This window comes from Pinus tabuliformis, chromosome 9 (genome assembly GCF_031772625.1).
Source record: "Pinus tabuliformis cultivar Carrire ecotype Pingquan chromosome 9, CPIR1, whole genome shotgun sequence".
In the NCBI taxonomy this organism is placed as follows: Eukaryota; Viridiplantae; Streptophyta; class Pinopsida; order Pinales; family Pinaceae; genus Pinus; species Pinus tabuliformis.
The window spans coordinates 1,977,990,087-1,978,007,513 of record NC_142307.1 but is presented as its reverse complement, the minus strand read 5'-3'; the positions used below and the strand labels follow the sequence as shown (position 1 = coordinate 1,978,007,513).

General features: G+C 39.1%; 1 protein-coding gene across 1 annotated transcript in view; it reads left to right on the top strand.

Annotated features, from left to right (window-relative positions):
* The window catches only part of LOC149156938 (isoleucine--tRNA ligase, cytoplasmic-like), a 322,103-nt gene that overhangs the window by 103,409 nt on the left and 201,267 nt on the right, over positions 1-17,427 (top strand). The window contains exons 8-11 of the mRNA XM_089438854.1: positions 3,921-3,999; positions 5,181-5,339; positions 5,908-5,997; positions 6,450-6,583. Coding sequence (XP_089294980.1) covers positions 3,921-3,999; positions 5,181-5,339; positions 5,908-5,997; positions 6,450-6,583 — 462 coding nt within the window. The remainder of the gene's footprint in view (positions 1-3,920; positions 4,000-5,180; positions 5,340-5,907; positions 5,998-6,449; positions 6,584-17,427) is intronic.

The window sequence follows — 17,427 nt, the reverse complement described above, 5'->3', positions numbered from 1 at the left end:
TGGTGGAAAAAAACGACACATGATATCAGTGGGAGGAATTCAAAAATGCTTTCTTTAAGAGGTTCCAAGGTGTCAAAAAAGAGGGTTCATGACACTCACCAAGCTACAACAAAAAGGAGATGTGGATGAGTATAATAGAGAATGGGAAACTCTAACTACAAGAGTACTTGGATTATTAAAAACACACTTTATTCAATTTTATATTAGTGGGCTTAAACCATATCTCTAGGATGAGCTTAAGCTTCATGACATCACCTCTATAGAAGAAGCAAGACAAAAAGCAAAAGCCGCAAAGAAGAAGTTAGAAAAAATACAACTTCCAAAAGTTGAAAGAGTATATTCAAGACAAAGATTTCCCCAAACTTCTAGCGTGGAGAATACAAAGTACATTCCACCACAACTACGTGAAGGAGGAAAAACTAATTTGGAAGTGCAAAGAATAAAAGAGGGTAAGTGCAAATGTTGTGGCAAAAAATGGGATTCTAGACGTAAATGTGTTAAAGGAAAAGAGACCAAGAACCTGTATAAATGTGAAGCAACCAATAATTCAGATAGTGAAGAATCAAACATAGAAGAAGTTGAAGATTCTCCACAATTTTCCCTAGAATCAGACAACAAAAATATTCTGCAAGTGTCATTATCAACCATGATAGAAATATCCCAACCCCAAACCTTGAAGTTAAAAGGACATATCAAAAAGAGCAATGTAATGGTTCTAATAGATACAAGAAGCACTCACAATTTTTTGGACTCAAACATTGCAAAAAGGCTTAACATCTTCACATATCCAATGCCTAATATGAAGGTAATGGTAGTAGATGGAAAGAAAATTGAAAAAGTAGGGAAATGCCATAAGGTTAAATTGCAGATTTAGGACTACAATGTAGAATCTTCGTTCTACATTGTACCACTAGGAGGAGTGGATGTGGTCCTAGGTATCCAATGGCTACAAACCCTAGTCACTTACTCCGCCAACCATCAAAAGCAATTTATAAAGTGTAGATGGGAGGGGCAGAGATATAAGTTATATGGTTTTCAACCACCTCAAAATCAAATTGTATCATGCTACTAGATGATGAAGCTAATCCGAAATGGAGCACCAATGTAGATAGTGCAATGTCATCAAATTGAAATATTGGCTTCAAAATTGGTTAGCGAAGAACCAACTAAAGTTTAGGAACTAATTTGAAAACACAAAAAGATGTTCCAAGATCTTCCAAAGCAGATGCCTCCTGAAAGAGAATTCAAGCACATAATGGAAGTCAAATCAGGGTCAAACCCTATTAACATCAAGCCGTATAGGTATGCATATCATCAAAAAACTGAAATCGAAAGATCAAGTCATGATCTTCTAAAGTGTGGTGTCATCACAAAAAGTAGAAGCCCTTACGCTGCTTTGGTGGTTCTAGTCCAAAAGAAGGATGGATCATTTTGACTATGTGTAGATTATCAAGTGTTGAACGAGAGAACAATTAAGAACAAGTTTCCGATTCCCTTTATAAACGAAATGCTAGATGAACTTCATGGAGCCAAATATTTTTCAAAATTGGACTTGAGATCCGGATACTACTAAATCAGAATAAGGCTAGAGGACATAGTGGAGATTGCCTTTAGAACACATAAAGGTCATTACAAGTTTAAGTTAATGCCTTTTGGGTTAATTAATGCTCCAAGAACCTTCCAGGCTACCATGAATGAGGTATTCTGTCCATATCTAAGGAAGTTTGTGTTAGTGTTCTTTGATGATATTCTAGTCTAGATTAAAACATGGAAAGAGCATCTACAACATCTGCATTAAGTTTTCACTATATGAGAAGAACATCAGTTTTATGCAAAGATGTCCAAATGCACCTTTGGGAAGGAAGAAGTAGAGTACCTTAGACACATAATATCCAAGGAAGGAGTAAATGTAGATCCTAATAAGATCAAGGCTATAAAAGAATGGCTCAAACCAACTGACATCGCCAAATTAAGAGGATTCTTAAGGTTGACTGGATACTATCGAAGGTTTATTTGAAGCTATGCTAATGTAACAACACCCTTAACAAACCTTCTAAAGAAGAATTCATTTCGATGGGAGGATGAGGCAAAAAAGTGTTTTGGGAAGTAAGTTATTAATACAAACAAACCATAATAGTCTTCAACACCTCCTCCAATAGAAAACACTCTCTATAGAAAAACCAAAGTAGAACGAAAAAATTGTCGCCTTTGACATGGAGATATTACATAAGAGAGGGAAAGACAACTGAGTGGCAAATGCCCTATCTAGAAGAGATGAATAGTCATCATTGCTTGCAATCTTAGTTGTAGTTCGAGAATGGCTTAATGAAATCCGACGTGAGTATGCAGAAAACCCCAAAACCTGTGCTATAATCAATAACCCTGCTTAGAGTTCAAAATTTGAGTGGAAAAACGTTATTCTTTGGTATAAAGGTAGAATTTATCTAATTCCCAACTCCAAATTTAAGTCCAAAGTTCTCAAAGAGTCCTATGATTCTCTATGTGAAGGACATGTAGGGTTCTTTAAAACTTACTATAATGCACGCCAATCATTTTTTTTGGAGAGGAATGAATAATGATATTCAAAAGTATGTAGTAGAGTGTGATCAATGTCTGAGAAATAAAAATGTGAACATTATGACCCTTGGACTGCTCCACCCTTTAAATATTCCAAACCAAAAGTGGGAAGAAATATCGGTGGACTTTATGGAAGGGCTACCCATGTCAGATGGAAAAGATAAAATTCTTATAGTAGTTGACATACTCACAAAGTATGCACACTTCATAGGAATGAAGAAATCAGATTCAACAAAAGAAATCGCTGAGATATTTTGCAAGAATGTCTACAAACTACATGGATTTCCCAAAGTCATTGTCAATGAGAGACACCAAATGTAAAGGGAATTTCTGGAAGGAATTCTTCAAACATATTGGAACATGCCTCAACATGAGTGCCGCATATCCTCCTCAAACGGACGGTTAAATAGAAATTGTCAATAAATGCTTAGAAGCTTACCTTCGTTGTTATGCAACAAACAAACAAAATAAGTGGGCTCAATGGTTACACCTCGCTAAATGGTGGTACAATTCAACTTATCACACTTCTGCAAAAATGACCCCATTTCAAGCTCTACATGGTTATGAGCCTCCTAAATGGAAGGACTTTGCCATTATCGAAACAAAATTTTCAACAGTTAAAGATTAGTTAGAAGAAACCCAAAAAGTCGTCCGAGCACAACAGGAAAATTTAAATATTGCAAGAAATCATATGAAGTAGCAGGCCAACCGAAATAGAATAGAAAGAGAATTTGAGGTCGGAGAATGGGTATTTGTTGGACTTCAGCCCTACAAACAACTGTCCTTAAACAAAAGGAAAAAAATAAATTGGTACCAAAGTTCTATGGACCGTACCAGATTAACAAAAATCTCAGCCAAGTAGCATACAACTTAAGTCTTCTTGATAAAAGTTGTGTGCACAACGTCTTCCATGTATCTTGCCTTAAAAAAGCACTTGGAAAACACTAAGCGACACATACAACACTTCCAACATTAGATGACAACGGGAAGATCATTTTAGATCGTGGTCTATCATTCAATTCATATATGGAGAGATAATTCTGCATCAGATTCTTGATGTACCTTCAACATCCAATTCTCGATGCCCCTTCATCATCTGATGAAACTTGGATTGCACTTTCAAGTGTTGATAACATCTCCACATATAGTGGCTTTAAATCGTTTTTTTTGACACCTTTCAGTTTTCAAAATGTTTATGAAGGTTATTGATTTATGTAGTTTATTCGAAGGTTTGGTGTTTCTATAAGGTGAATGATGGAAATATCTTGACATATGAGAGTTGCTTGGTAGATTATGAGAAAATTGTAACCTGTTTGAGTATTCTTGTTTTGGCTCTTTTGTAGGTTTGTTGCCGTGGAGAAGATCAAAGATCAACTATTGGAGAATAATAAACAAACGACATGGGTTCCTGATTATGTTAAGGTAATATAGAATCTCTAAGCTTTAGAGCTTTTTCCTTGATGCCCTTTGGAACTCTCATCCAGTTTGTTCTTTTGTGCTTTCTGGTGGTCGATGGCATCTCTTTTGGCACTCACTATGTAGTTTTTATTTCCTTTGTCTTAATCATGGAGATACTTTATCACTCTAAATATTTACCACTGCCCCAAATACCTATGGGTGTTGTATTTTAATCACCTTCGTGCTCTTATGATAAATATGGCAAGTGACATCAGTTTGACGCAAGAGAGCTACCCTGAAATCTTCTGTAATCTATTAGTTTTTAAACCTAGATAGTGCTAAAAGTTTATTTCTTTTCTCTGAAGGATGTGATTTCATTATTTGAACGTGCTATTGTCCCAATTATGTGAAAGTTTGAAGTTATGTAAAGGCAAACTAAAAGCTAAGATAACATGATAAAGCGCATAAAAAAAGATTTGATACAATATTGATTATTTTGCATTTCAGTAGGTTTATCCATAATGAATCAACAACACCCATACCACTGGATGGAACATGATCCTTATTAATATATGGTGATGAGATTCTCTATTGATTCAAATTTCACGTTGTAGCATTATTTTAAAATTTGGTAAAACATTTGATCCTGTCTTTGCAAGTTATTTTATGTTGCCATGAATTTTGAAGATAGAAATTATTTCAGGTGAATTACATAGCTGTTAAGTAATCAGTAATTTTTATGTCAAGATGAATATTCTGACATTAGAAGCTGAACCTACAGACATGGAAGACCAGAAGACTTACAGCCTTGCAGATTTATAGGTTTAATGATCTGCTTATTCATTCATTTAAGCAATTGATCTTGATATTCATATATTTTCTTCTTAATTCAACTTCAGGGTTTATAATGAGTTGGTTCATTTAATGTTGGATATATGTGTTCCCAACTAACATTAAAAAATTTCTTTGGAGATCTGATTCTGCTAAGATTGTTTTGTGATGTGCACTGCAATTGTGTCCGGTAGATACATATAATTGTTTATTGAATTTATGTTATTTGGAATTTATTGTAAAAATGGAATATCATCTGGCTGGGCCTCTTATAGGATGGGATGAGTTATCTGATTTATCGACACAGTCATTTTTGAATTTATTGTCTTCAGTATCTTATCAATATTTACTTTTGAACAATTTCTGGATTGCAGGAAAAACGCTTTCACAATTGGCTTGAGAATGCTAGGGATTGGGCAATCAGTCGAAGTAGATTTTGGGGAACGCCTCTCCCTGTCTGGGTTAGTGATGATGGAGAGGAAAAAGTTGTTGTGGGGTCAATTGAAAAGCTAGAGGAGCTTTCAGGTGTCAAGGTTCGTTGGCTCTTGGTTTTGGCCTCGTTGAAGGCATCCTATGAATATCTTTTGCACTGAACACATTGCATTATTTTAATTTTGATTACTGTACTAATGATTGCAATTTGTATTTTTGTTTGGATCCACACCGTTTTCTATTTTACCATGGCTTATTTTCATTGGTTTAAAAGCTGTTTGACTTAATTTTACGCCTGCTATTTGAGTCAGAATTTCCTAGTTGGAAGGATATGTGGGGAAGATTAGGTTTTAAGCTTGTTTTAAGCAGGAGTAGGGGTGGAGATCAAAGCGATCTGCTAACTTTGCATGAATTAGTCAAGTAGGCAGGTCCAACTGGGTCAGTAACCCTTCATGGTCACGTCAGCTTTAAGACCCAAGTCTGTCAAGTAATGTGCATTCCAATTTCCAGGAAGCATGGTCTTTTTATTACTTGAATTCAAAGTTTTCATTTCGAAGGAAAGGAGTCCGCATCAGTTGATTTTTATTTTGTATTAATTTTGGTGTTACATCAGCTATTGTCATAGTAGATAAGCGACTTATGATTACAATGTCTGTTCATTTCATTTAGGTGACTGATCTACATCGGCATAAAATTGATCACATCACAATTCCTTCTGGAAGAGGTCCTAATTATGGAGTTCTTAGGCGTGTTGATGATGTAAGTCTGGAGAATTCTTTATAATATATAAGCAACTCCTATAATGCGTCTTTCTCCTTGAATGGTCCTATTTTGGCTAGTGCAGACGTGCAATTTATAAATAGATGTATTTTTTCAAGGCTTGAGCACATGCATTTTGTTATGAACATGTAAGGGTACACTTTAATTCAGAGGCACTTTAATGCAACTAGGTTATTAGTGTATGCGTTTTGGCTTCAGTTTCATCTTCAAGGTGTCTTCGAGGCTTTTGTTCTGTTTTAAAATATTGTAAACTGTGTATTTTATTTTAGTTTCCTACCATGGTGCACGTGTAATGTTTTTTGACATACCTGCTTCCATACTGTGGGCATATTCCACACCAGGGTAAAATACCGATGTTTAGATTTGTAGAATATTTTTCTGTTTCAAAACTATGTAGTTCAATTGTGACAGGGGAAAACATCTATATGCAGGTTTTTGATTGCTGGTTTGAGAGTGGGTCAATGCCTTATGCTTACATTCATTATCCTTTTGAGAACGAAAAGCTTTTTGAGAACAATTTCCCTGGGCATTTTGTTGCAGAAGGCCTTGATCAAACTCGTGGATGGTAAGTATTTGAATGATATTCAGGAAAAAGTGTCCAATGAGAATGTTGTCTACGAAGTAAAATTTCTACCTTGATAATTATGATTTTATTATTCTTAGGGTATAGCTTACAAGGATCCTTATTTGTTTTATTGAATCATACAAAGACAATATTTTATTTCTAAATGGGAAGGAGCTTTTATTGATATCAATAAATATATTACACAATCTATATGGACATTTTTACAATAAAATAAGGGTGGCATGAAGCAAGTTTCAACTAACCTAATTTTTAGTTGTGAAAGAAGTGCCCTTTAGGAATCAAATACTTTTAAAGGCTACCCACTCCCTTAATTTGTCCGCATAAGAGGCACATTACAAATTGAGGGCCATTTTGTCATATTCATTACAGTACTAAGTATCATGAGAGCAGTAGGGGATGGCACCATATTTCTCAATGATGACCCAATGGCTTGTTGGTACTAGGTAGACTGTCGCCCAATTGTCATCATTGCATTTTTTAAAATTCTTTAGAGGTGTTTAGAAGTGAGGGCATATTAACTGTCTATCACAACTTTCTGGTCATGGTAGTCCAAAATTGAGAGGGCATGGTTAATAGTGATACGTATCTTCTTGTGCCGGATGCCTCAAATTACGGACTTATCATGTCTGTTGGAGATGACAATGCACACCTCTTCCCCCATTCTAGTAACTATTTTTGGTTCATTGCCCAAATGTTTGATTAGACTATGGAGGTTCTTGAGTTCCATGGTCTAGTTTCTAGGCATTATTTTCAAATTTCAATATGCATGACATAGCTAGAGACCATAGTGAAAATGCCTTTGAAAAAACAATTTTTTGTTGATGTTTGTATTTTGGCAGGTACTTCTGCATAGGCCTAAGTGTTTAGGCTTGCAGAAGTTGCACAAAGTGTCATTAGACACTTGCTCTAGTGTGAGCAAGTTGCATTTTTAACTCAGGCTAGGTCTGACTTAGGAAAATCACATAATTATTAGGTTGGCTTATTGTTGGGTGCTATCTATGATAGATTAATTGCTCAACATTTACTATGTCAATCCAGGGTCTCATAGACTTCGAGGCGCAGCACAGTATATGCTTGAACAAGTCCTGCAATAACCTGTAAACCAATATCTGTCTGCTTAATCAACACTTTCAGATTGCACAAAACAAATCAATCTCTTGAATCCAAATCAATTATGCAATCCTAAAGGCATTATTCATAAAACAAACCCTAGCTAATAGCCACTATGGTCTTCTGATTGTGGCTCCTTCCAGGGTGAGATGTAATGTACTGTTTAGTTATCCAGAGGACAAAAGAGATTAGGCAACCCTATAATGTGCACACCTTCGAAAAGAGAACAAAACTCCTAACCCGGGCTCCTTCTGGGCTGACAGACCTAATGTAATGTTCAGCTGTCCAGAGGACAAAAGGAATTAGAATATCCTATAATCTACACACTCTTGAAGGAAGAAACAATAGTTTCCTTGCCCTGGCTCCTCCTGGGCTGACAGACCTAGTGTACTGTTCAGTTTTCCAATGGACAAAAGGTCAACAAGGATCTCCTTACAAGCTTCAAACACCGAAAAAACTCAGGCTGACAGTCCACTCTGCAAACAACATTACTCCAATTCAACCAATAAACCTGTCCTAAGTTCCCCAGGCTATATCACTACAATTGTTCTATTGCAAAAAGAAGTATGCTCCGAGAAAAAGAAAAAATGCAACCTGTGATTATCAGTGCCAAGACTTACTATGATCAAAGTTCAAACCATACACTGTCTGATATCAGTATTGATATTCCTTGTAAATAAACAAGACAGAGTATACAAGGTAAGTGTGGGAACATAGAGCACTAATACCCAGATTCAAAGTTTTGACATAATATTAATAAAGGCTATGTAAATGTTGACCTTAGCTCAGAGGCTTCTGTCCGGTACTGTCAACAGTCGATAAACCAGATCTGTATAAAGACATACATCAACACATCAGCAGAGGAATAAATACAAATATAATGATATCTGTCAATGAAGAATCTGAGTCTATTGTATAAAGTCTGTTGTGCCCTGTAACCGCTCCAACACCTTGCAAACAACTCGATTAGATACAATCTTACGATGCAGATCTAAGGTTAAAAGAATTTCTTATGTTCTTCGATTGAACAATACACCAGACACCTAATAATCCTGCAGCCATGAGACAGAGTATTACGGGGAAACAATTCTTTCAGTAACCCAAACACATCAACTTTTATATTTCTAACCTTCGCACTTTCGCTGATGTGTCCAAGAAGTATGTTCTACAAGATGAAATCGATACCTTTTTGAATATTTCAAGCCAGATCTGAAAGTCCCATGATAGATCCATTCAAAGTAACCCTCAAATCACAACATGGAAACCAAAGTGTCGTGTATCTGAAACAGAGTTTCACTGTTTAATAAGAAAGATTAGAGAGGTATGTCAACCACGTTCAAGTGTTTATGACCTGAAGATTATACTAAAAGATATATCACAATCACATAATCTCAAGCCTTCATATTACCTCAGATCTGCGCACTTCTATACATTCATAGGAAAGGATAATACTGCAAATATGATGTCACAACAGATCCTTGCAATATTGACTGTAAACAAGCTTCAATATTGAAGAATATCAAACCAATCCACAACTATACCCTTAAATCAAATCACAGGAATGCAGTTCTATATATCAAAGCATAAAAGAAATGAAGATACAGAGGACAACGGGCTGAGTTAGTGGGCCCAAGCCAACGAGCTCATTGTCCTGAAGAAACTAAATCAAGAACGCAGCACAAGTCGAAGACAATGTAGGAATAGAACTGGCATCAACTTGACAACATAACACAGGATAACACTACAGTAGAACTGCTATCTTGGCTCAAGGCCGAAGCTAGAAATTTATAATGTTTACAGTACAAAGATTGGCTAACACTAGACATAGTAGCTACAAGACTAAACAGATACAAATCGAAATGATCCATGGTACATATCAATCTGGTAGTGCCTGTTTGCTAAAGTTGGAGTAAATTGAAGATTTTCTGTAGAAGAACTCAGAGAACAATCCTCAAATCTTGGTCGAATACCCAAACTGAGTGTGAAACAATGCACCCTTTGACCTAACTTGCTTTGGTGGAATTTGGCAGAGTGTAGAGATGTCCGCTCTTTTGGGCCCATGTGGCAATCTTCAGGTGGAGACAACATACATGCTTAACTCCTTTGGTTGCAGGTACCCGAAGAAGGTGCAGGACCTGTGTACTTTTCATCAACAACAATTTTAAACACAAATAAAGCTTTAACAATGTGCAGAACTAAGGAATCTTGGTGTCAATTTAAAATATACCTTGTAACTCCAAAAAGATTGTCTAATGTAGCATATTCACTCATTGTTATGTATAGATAGGTTGTATAGGTGTGAAATAGGGAGTTTGGGAGAGGTAAAAAGGGAACAAAAAGGGACAATGTGACAGTAAAAACTCTTCAATTTCGAGGTTCGACATCCCTCCATCCTTAAATGTTTATTTCCTCCCACAAATGGAGAAATAGGTTGCATGATGTGCATGACCGCTCCATCAAACCTAATCAAAATTTGAAGACTCTACTACTCATTTTCCAATATTGATATTCAATCTTGGGGTACAACTCTCTGAACTTCCTTCAATCTCCTTTAAAATTTTGCAATTCAATCCTGTAAATAAAAGACATGTATTCACCATGTTCGAAGCATCCTGGTACTTGTCTTGTTTGCATTTTGCAAATTTTTCAAGTTCTCCTCGCAGTTTCTTGTTCCTAGATTTCAATATTAGGTTTTCAAACTTAACATACCTATCCAAAACTTTATATTCATTAATTCTTTTCTTCAATTTCTTAATCTTCTGCCCATCCTTCACCTTTTGGTTCAAGAGTTCATCTTGCTATGATTTCTAAAGATCCATTGTGGGGTCCAAGTCAGGTTCAACTATGCTTACAGATGCAACAACTTCAAATATTTTTGATTTCTTCTTAACTTTCTTTGAAACTTGCTTCTTTCCAGCAGTGGAACACTTATCGGTGGCCATTACAGCACCTTCAGGAGCTTCCTTCATGGAATTCACGTTAGACAAATCTTGATCTTTAGCATAAAAATGATCATCCTCTAGAATAAAGGGTTCATAGTTAGGGTTTAACCCTTCAGTAGAATTGGAAGAGGAAACTTGCACTGCTTCATTCTATTTAGAGGCTTTCGAGGTAACATGACATAACTGAGAGGGCACACACACTTGCGCTTTGCCATACTTTTGGTAATTCTTTTTGTCAACACAAAATTTGGTGGTTTTACTAACAAAACCTTCTTCGACCCACCACCTCATGAACTCAAAACTTCTTTTCTATCTTTTGACGCACCATCCTTGGTTTGCATTGACCTCTGTTGCCCAACCATGGAGGTTTAGAGTTCCTTTTCCTTCTGAGTCTCCTTAGTGTTTTAAATTACCATTATGGGATTTCCAAACTGATTGTTAGCCAGAAAGTCATCCTAATTCCCCTCCCTTCTTCTCAATTCCTCCACAATTAAAATTTTAATCAGCCCATAATGGTAAAGCTGATACTTGTGACCGAGGGGTGGGGGCTCCATTGGTCTCCTCTTGCATTGCGAATCAAATTTCTATGAAGGAAATAAGGAAAATTGATAGATTCACCAGACTCAAAATGTAACAACATTCGAATGTGATAGAGAAAGGTAATGGAATACTTTCCTTCCAAGGTTATGAATTTTTGTAAAACATACAACAGACACCTCCATTTGTCGACAATATAATGATGAGGAACCCCCCTCTTCTGGTCTGATTGATGTCCTGGTTCTTTGATAAACTGATGCTAAACCCCTTGTTCAACTTGCCAGTTTTTAAACCACCCCTCCCTTTGTCGAGGGAGGCTTGTATTTTAGGATTTCCTTAACAGATAATTACTTCCAATGATTTTCTTCATTGTTTATCTTGTGTTACTTCATCATTAAGCAATTATACATAGGAAATCTTCAACATTAAAACAATGATGACAGTAAAAACATGAAGAGACAACCAAACACAAGAAACACAAAATTTACCTTGGGAAAACACCAAACCAGGGGAAAAAACCCAACAACCTTTTCTTAGAGAAATTTGTCCATTCAACAAGAGATACAATCTAAATTTTCTAGTGAAAACAAATCAAACTAACCAATGATCAAACAAAGATAAAATTTAACCTCTTGAATTTTCGGCCTCCTGTCTCAGATTTCGTCCTCTTCTTGCCTCAAATTATGCCTCAAACTTGTCCTTATGATGATTTGAAATCAACCTTAGTTTAGCCGAATTGGATGACCAAAAGATGAGGTCGAATTTCCTTTATATACAATGATCAAGGGAGTTCGAATGGACATGTCCCTTGGGTTGGGATAGCTTGGAGCCGACTTTACAATTTTGAGGCAAAATTTATAATTTGAAAAATTCAATTTTTATTTCTTTCAAGGCCGACTTGAAATACAATTAATATTTGTCATTTCTCTTTATTTTTGGAGGGCTAGGATCAATTATGAAAACCGACCGTAGCTACAAAACTGTAACACCAGCTCTTAGCTAGGGAGGTATTCATAATGACTTCCACAAATGTTCTCTTGTTGAAAAATTTCTCTATTCCAAGAAAAGGTTGAATGAGCTCAGCTATGTTGATGTATCCATCCACCACATGTTCAACACCATAACCATGTGGGAAGCATCCCGCATCAACATCATACAAAAAGGCACAAATTCAACCCACTAGCCAAACCCCATGGCAATATCGTCAAAATACATGACAGGGGGAGCATTCTATGTTGTTCATGAGGCCAATCTCTTCAACCATAAATAATGGTTTCCCGGTTAAACTCCATGATCTAATAGAGTAATTAGAGTCAATCTCCCCAACCATAACCAATGGTCTCCCAATCAAACCCATGACCTAAGGGAGTAATTGGGATCAATCTCTTTGACGATAAAAATGGTCTCCCAGCCAAACCCGATGACCTAAGAGATTACTGAAAATCAATCTTTTTGATCATAACCAATGGTCTCCTGGTCAAACCCCATGACTGAAGGGAGGAATCCTGATCTTGATGTCAATAGAGTTGATCTCCCCGACCATAACCAATGGTCTTTCGATCAAACCCCACGACCTAAGAGTGTACTCCAAGCCTTAACACTCATAGAACCAATCTCCTAGCCAAACTCCAAGGCTTCTAGGACAAACCCCATGACTAAGGGAGCAATCCAGGCTTGATGCTTATAGATGCTACAACATCAACACTTCCTTTCACCAAGGAAGTCATTCTCAATTTCTACAAGCTTATCCTAGAAGTACACCAACTTCATCCAGTGATAGAGGCTTTAACCAACCCGTCCATAGAAATATATAGGATGTTGAAATTTGGTACCGGAGGACAGGTGGTTCCCTAAGGCTTTGATCTTTGGCCTAGGGAAAAGTGTCCAAAAGAATTTAATTTTTCTCCTAAAGTAACTTTATAATTTTTATAAAGTTAAATCTAATTTGAAAGTGACTTTAAGTGATAAAGTTACTAAGTCTAATTTTAAAGTGACTTTATAAAGTCAATGAAAAATTAGAAAGGAAAAGTGACTTTGGAAATAAATGACTAAGTGGGTCTTTATTAAAGTGGGGTGAATTAAAAAATAGAAAGTGAGATTTAAATGAGCATTTAATCTCAGCCATTGATCTAAATCTATTTCAGCCATTGGATTTAGGGATCACCCAAAAGTCATTTAGGGTTGGGTTAAGGGAGGAAAAGGTGGAAAAAGATCATTCATTCTTTCATGAGCAGATTGGAAGAAGGAGAGCAAGAGAGCAAGGGAGATTTCTGGACAAGGAGGAGAAAGAGGCAGCAGTTTGGCACACACACCAAGGCAGCACTTCAGCAAATCCGAACAGCATAAAGAACAAGCAGAAAAAGGCAGTTTTGTGAGCAAAATAGTGGAAAAAAATATTTTTCAGCACGAATATCGAGGAGGTGATTTTCTGCACTTTTTCCGAGGGCTGTCCGTACAAGTCCGTACGGCCGTCCGTACAGTCCGTACGTCCGTACAGTCCGTACATCCGTACGGTCCGTACAGCTCTTCCAGCATTTTTCAGATTGTCGTTTGGGCTGAAAACAGATAAGTTTTGCTTGCTGGAAAATTTCTGTTTTGCTGATTTTTTGCTGAAAAATTTTCTCTGTAAAAGGCATTTTCCAGAAATAAAGAAGAGCTCTCAAACTGGTTTTCCCCAAGAGTTGTAGGGGGTTTTTCCAGGGTCAAGTTGACCAAAAATCACTGAGTTTAAATGTGTTTTAATGGCTGTTTTAATTGCTGATTTTTTATTTCTGCAATTTCCAGCACTCTGAAAAAATTTCCAGAATTTGTGTTTTCAGCAATATTTATTTTTTCAGTCTGTTAAATGTATGGCTATGGGAATGGGCATTTAACTATATGGGAGAAATAAGGTGAAACTGAAAACCGGGGTGGGAAACAGAAAATTTTTACATGGTATCAGAGCTTGAGTGCTGAAGGGCAGTTTGGGACAGCAAAAGAGAAAAAATACAGCTGCTGATTTTTTCACTCAGAAAATTCCAGCAAGCTGATTTTTCATAAACAGCAGTTTTATCTTTACCACAGCAGTGCTATTTTTCAGTTTTAGGACAGCAAGATGTCATTGGGATTGAGGGTGGAGGATAGGTTGGATGGGCATACAAATTACAGCGTTTGGAAGGAGAGAATGCAGAGTATCTTTGAGGAGGCAGAAGTCTGGGATATCATGGTGCATACAGCACAGCACCCTGTTGTTGTGCCTACTGATGCTACTCAGTTGGCAGCTTATAATAGAAAGAACAACAAGGGTAAGAGGTTGATTCTATTCGGAATCAAAGACCATTGCATTCCTCATGTGAGAGGAAAGAGCAATGCCCATGAGATGTGGACAGCATTGTCCAATCTCTACCAGAGTACCAATGAGAACCGGAAGATGGTCCTGAAGGAGAAGCTGAAGAACATTAAGATGGGGAATGATAGTGCAGCTGGATATCTCGCAAAGATTACCAATGTGAGAGATGAGTTGGCAGCGATTGGAGAGGCCATTCCATCCACTGAGTTGGTGCGTATTGCAGTGAATGGCCTCCCCCGTTCATGGTTGAACTTTGCTGATGGGGTTTGTGCACGTGAGACCCTTCCCACATGGGAGAGGTTTTGGGATGATTGTATACAGACAGAGATCAGGAAAGGACAGCTTGGGGCAGCCAAGCCAGTTGAGCAGGATGAGGACGTAGCACTGGTGGCAGGAGGCAAGAAAGGCAAAGGGAAGAAGCAGGCTTCCACAAGCGGTGGTGGAGGCAAAGGCAAAGGTAAAGGTAAACAGGGTAACTCACAAAAGGACTATTCCAAAGTGAAGTGTTGGAATTGTCAGAAGATGGGACACTATGCAGTTGTGTGTCCGGAGAAGAAGAAGAAGAAGGGGAAGACCCAGGATGTGGCAGCGTCAGCTGAGATTGAGGACTTTGCAGGTCGTTTTGACCGGAATTTGCGTTCACTACATGTGAGTCCTCTAGTGCAGGATCACCTGCCACACAGGTTCAGAGGGAGCATGCTTTTCCCTCGATTAGCGGAGCATCTACAGGTATCTGGTATGTGGACAGTGGGGCTTCACGTCACATGACAGGAGTCCGGGAGTACTTCTCAGAGCTTTCAGAGAGTGGCACTGATATTGAGGTAGTACTCGGTGATGACAGAGTTGTTAGAGCAGTCGGGGTGGGGACAGTGACATTTCAGAGGGAGTCCAAACCTCCCTTGAAGGTGTCAGAGGTTCTTTATGTGCCAGGGATGAGGAAGAACCTCATATCCGTCTCAGCGTTGGAGGACAGAGGATATGAGGTACTGTTCAGGGAAGGACAGGTGTTGATGTATCCCTGGGGCTCTCCAGCTGATTCAGCTAGAGTGATAGGTGTACGCCATGCAAAGGTGTACAAGTTTGCATTCCAGCCCCCTTTGGCATTGAGCTGTAGTACCGACAACAGAGCTAGCAGTTCTGAGCTATGTGAGATTTGGCACCGCAGGATGGGGCACATGTCTCATGGAGCCTTGAGGACATTGCGGGAGATCACTACAGGTGTGCCAGATTTCAGTACTGATCACCATGATACTTGCAGAGGTTGTGCGATGGGCAAGTTTGCCAAATCCCCTTTTCCCAGCAGTGACAGCAGAGCGACGGGGATACTTGATTTGATTCATTCCGATGTGAGCGGTCGGATGTCTCATGTTTCCTTGAGTGGATATGAGTACTATGTCTTATTCATTGATGATCACTCCAGGAGGACCTGGATTTATTTCTTGAAGACCAAGAGTGAGGTCTTCAAGCGGTTTCAGGAGTTCAGAGCTCTTGTGGAGACTCAGACAGGTCGAAAGATCAAGTCCCTGAGGTCGGACAATGGAGGAGAGTACACCCTTGGAGAGTTTGTTGACTATTGTGCAGAGGCAGGCATTAGGAGGGAGTTCACTGTTCCTTACAACCCCCAGCAGAACGGGGTTGCGGAGAGGAAGAACAGATCCATCATAGGGGCTGCCAAAGCCATGTTATATGATCAGGGGTTGCCATTGTTCTTGTGGGCAGAGGCCTGCAACACAGCTGTTTACTTGCAGAACAGGAGTCCGCATCGTGCCTTGGGGCACATGACTCCGGAGGAGGCTTTCTTTGGGAAGAAGCCTGATCTTGGTCATCTTCATATCCTTGGATGCATTACATACTCCTATATACCCAAGGAGGAGAGGACCAAACTAGAGCCCACCGCAGAGAAGGGTATCTTTGTGGGCTACAGTGAGACCTCAAAGGCCTTTCGGATTTACATTCCTGCACAGAGGAAAGTTGTTGGCAGACGGGATGTGAAGTTCGAGGAGGACAGGGCCTTTAGGAGGTCACGGGAGTTAGAGTATCTGGATCAGCCAGACCCTCAGCAGCAGTTGAGTCAGTCGCAGGGATCCAGTGGGCAGGGATCAGGAGGATCCGGAGGTACATCTATGAGGATGTCAGGTCCATCAGTGAGCAGTGGCTCGCCGAGCCAGAGGGGTGGTGCTCCGGGCAGCATACAGAGCAGTTCACAGAGCAGTTCACTAGGGAGTCCACTGATGGACAGTTCACACGGTACCTCAGCTTCTACAGGTTCAGGTGCAGGCAGGAGGACAGCAGACAGACAGTCAGGAGTTCAGGCTACTGATGGGGATGAGGAGGAGGAGTTTCATTCTCCTATGGGAGAAGCATGCTCAGGGAAGAGGAAGCCCAAGTGGCTTCAGGACACCTTGAGAGATGCCACATCTGTTGCTGAGCCGAAGAGGCCGGTCAGAGAGAGTAGACCACCTGAGAGATTTTGTAGCTATATGGCGATGGTTACCAGCATCCTTGACTCTGAGCCTTCTAGCTATGAGGAGGCAGCTAGCCAGCAGGTCTGGAGAGAGGCCATGCAGGAGGAGTATTCTTCTATCATGAAGAATGATATTTGGGAGGTGGTGCCGAGGCCTGAGGGCAAATCCGTGGTTACTTCCAGATGGCTTTACAAGGTAAAGCATGCTGCAGATGGCAGCATTGAGAAATTCAAAGCAAGGTTTGTGGCTAGAGGGTTCTCCCAGGTAGAGGGAGTTGATTATGAGGAGACCTTCGCTCCCGTGGCTCGATATACTTCGATCCGCTCCATTATATCGATAGCAGCAGAGATGGGTTGGAAGATCCACCAGATGGATGTGAAGACCGCATTTCTCAATGGCTTCATACAGGAGGAGGTGTACATTGAGCAGCCACAGGGCTTT